Below are 3,048 nucleotides of genomic sequence, written 5' to 3' on the forward strand. Positions count from 1 at the left end.
TAACAAAGGTAATTAGGCCCTGAGTTTGCGACGTGTTATTAAAATGCTAAACAGTTTAAGGGCTGGATAACATGACGATCTAAACCTCATCAGGATGTGGGAGGGAAGGACAGAGGGAGAAAATAGAACACGTCTGATTTGTATTCGCTGTGGGTGAATGTTATTTCATACATTACAGAATGCAATATGCTTATGGATCATTATTGTCCAAATGAACTCTATGCTGATATATTCACTCTCCCCTACCTGTAGTAGTTTGATTGTTCCCTTGGCAGTAATATTTATTACTTTTGGTGAATTCAAACAAATAGGTCTAATCTAAACATGCTGCGTCACATATCAACCATAGTAAACATTTGCTGTAGAATTTTTTTTAAATTAATTGATCAAAGTATAGCTTTTGCTACATTGAAATGTTCATTAGGTCTATTGGCTCTTCAGAGATGCAGAGGCAGCTCGGTCTCCACTGTCAAGATGTAATCAGTCAAAAAGTGCTGCAATCTCCAGCAGCATTGCATCCTCATTGTCATTATCAGTAGCAGGGGTAGCGGAGGCAGCCATATCCTTCAGCTCATTGTCATCTTCATACTCAGCAATGAGGTCTTTCAGGCTGGTCTCACTGATGGATTTCTCCATAGAGGTGTCTGTTAGGGTGGAGATCAAATCTTTAGCAGAGTCATCCTTCACATCCTCATCAGTAGTGATCATGTCCTTAGTGCTCTCAGGGGTCAGTGCCATGTCAAGAGTGGAGGTCTGGTTAATGGAGTCTGACGTGTGAAGATCTATCATGGTCTCCGATGAGACCATGGAGATCTGGCTCTGAGAGGTAGAAGTGGTCTGTGTGTCTGTGTTCATATCTGATGTCTGTGTTTCCATCTGCGCATGTGTCGAAGTGTTGGTAGAGGATGGGGTTCTCTCTGTCCTAGTTGCCATAGACGAGGTGGGCAGAGGGACTCCGGGTAGCTGCCACTCCAGCGGGAGGATGGCCAGGTTCCGAGCCAGGGAAAACTGAGAGAGGGAGCTCTACCCGGAGGAAAAGGGTGGTTAGGTTGAGGTCAGAGGGGAAATTGTCTAGATGCTTTAATCTCTGTCTGTCCGTATAGTAATTTAGGTTTCAGTAACTTACGTGGGCAGGTGGTAGAGTCGGAGAGTCAGGTCTTATGTAAATTTCCTCCACAGGGGTCTTCACTTGTCGGGGTGTCCTTCGATTTTCCTGCACAACACAATTGTAACACCCAATGATAACACAGCATTATGGGAAAGATCTTTTGCTCACAATAAAATATGATACAGCATGTTTGGTTGTCTCACAGAGTTAGGTCTTTGTCCTGAATTAGTTCCCTTGTCTGTTTCTGGTGTTGTACTTACGGGTTCGTGGTCCTGAGATGATTTCAACAGCTGAACTTCAGTCCGGTCTTTCTCCCTGCCCACCTTTCCATTACTCTTGTCCTTGACCCTTTTGGTTGTAACATCACCTCCAGACAAGTCTGAACCTGTGTAGATTAGACATTTTGATTTTGAAGACACGTTCTTCCAAGTGAAGCCAATCTCATTCTATATCTAATCAGCAGACACCCCATAACACTCACCAGTATCAGATGCATTATCGTTGTCCTGGTCCTTCCTCAACTTGACTTTCCCACCACAGCAGAAGAGAGTGAACAGCTGCAGGGCCGCCACAGCTGGATGGATGCTCTTCTTCTTCTCTTTCTGCTGGGTCTCCTTTGCTTGCTCCTCAGGGGAGACCTCAGTGTCGCAATCAGTACATCAGTTAGAAATCTACTGACATTTCAAACTACAATATCAATGTTGAATATACGTAGCCAATGAGCTCTAGCTTGATTGGCAACAAATGTTATTTCCTAAGTGTGTTTCCATGTCAAAATGTTACCCCATAATAACTAGGGTTAGTGCTGTCCGTGATCCTTGGGACATCCCTACCCTAAACCCTAACCTTAACCCCTACCTTAACCCTAACCCTTACCTTAACCATTTCAATTTCAACGTCAAAGGTCAGAGTTGGGACGTTCCATGGATTCTTTTTAGACTTTTCCTAATAACTATTAGGGCCTACCCCATCCGAAGGGGCATTGTGACATTATCACATTTGTCAAGCCATGTCAAAGAATCAGATTCAACACAATATGCTGTGTTTTCCTTATTGTGGTCATTATCAGTTGTCAAATGCATTGGTTAATTCTCATTAATAAGCAAGTTTGGATGTCTTACCGAGTTAGGTCTTTGTTTAATGTCTTTTTCTTTTTCCTGTGTCGTTCTGCATTTGTGCTCCTGAGATTCAATGCTATGTTTCTCTCCTCCAACCTTTCCTTTACTCTTGTCCTTGATCCTTTTCACGTCACCTGCAGAGTAGTCCAAGCCTGTAAGTGAAACATTTCTAAGACACATGACCTGTTTTTTTCCAAGTCAAGCCTAGATAATTGTACTATGTAGCAGCACTAATCAATATACACCTCCTAACACTCACCAGTTTCAGAGTCATTATTGTTGTTTGTATCGTTTATCGTTGTTCCCTTTCTCCCATCACCACTCTGGGAGGGATCAAAGGGTGTTTTCTTCACCTTGACGCAGCTCAGCAGTGTAAACAGCTGAAGAAAGGTCAGGGCTTGAGGGATCCTCTTCTCCTTGGGTTTATCTTTATGTTCCTGTGTCTCCTTTGGTTTCTCCCTACGGGATACCTCAGGGACAGGGTCACTAAGTCTTTGACCCATGTCACGACAAGGTAGTGTACCGTTGTAATCAATCAAATCAGTTATAGGTTGAGAGATCGTTCGAATGTAGCTAATGCGCTCTACCTGAGCTTGTCTGACCGTTTTAATGTGGTCTGAGATTATGACATAAGTGTGTTTCCGTGGCAACATGTTACCTCATAATGTTCCCTTATAACAACTAGTTATCCTTCCCTGGTAAAGGGGCATTGTGACATCACCAAGTTGGTTACCTATCCACATATCCACCCAGAACACTGGAATAGCCTATTTCTATGGACCTAGTCTGCCTGTATGTCTGTATTTTCCTGCTGGATCAAAT

At 43.2% G+C, this 3,048-nt stretch overlaps 1 protein-coding gene across 1 annotated transcript; it reads right to left on the reverse strand.

Annotated features, from left to right (window-relative positions):
• Positions 1–436: 436 nt before the first annotated feature.
• On the reverse strand, positions 437–2,729 carry LOC139384573 (DNA ligase 1-like). Its single transcript, XM_071129406.1, has 6 exons — positions 2,486–2,729; positions 2,230–2,360; positions 1,590–1,746; positions 1,369–1,493; positions 1,127–1,213; positions 437–1,023 (listed from the first exon to the last, which is right to left on the reverse strand). Exons 1-6 carry the CDS (start codon positions 2,727–2,729, stop codon positions 481–483), a joined length of 1,287 nt encoding a protein of 428 aa, XP_070985507.1. The 3' UTR covers positions 437–480.
• Between the last annotated feature and the right edge of the window lie 319 nt (positions 2,730–3,048).

The sequence above is a fragment of the Oncorhynchus clarkii genome, chromosome 26 (genome assembly GCF_045791955.1).
Source record: "Oncorhynchus clarkii lewisi isolate Uvic-CL-2024 chromosome 26, UVic_Ocla_1.0, whole genome shotgun sequence".
NCBI lineage: Eukaryota > Metazoa > Chordata > Actinopteri > Salmoniformes > Salmonidae > Oncorhynchus > Oncorhynchus clarkii.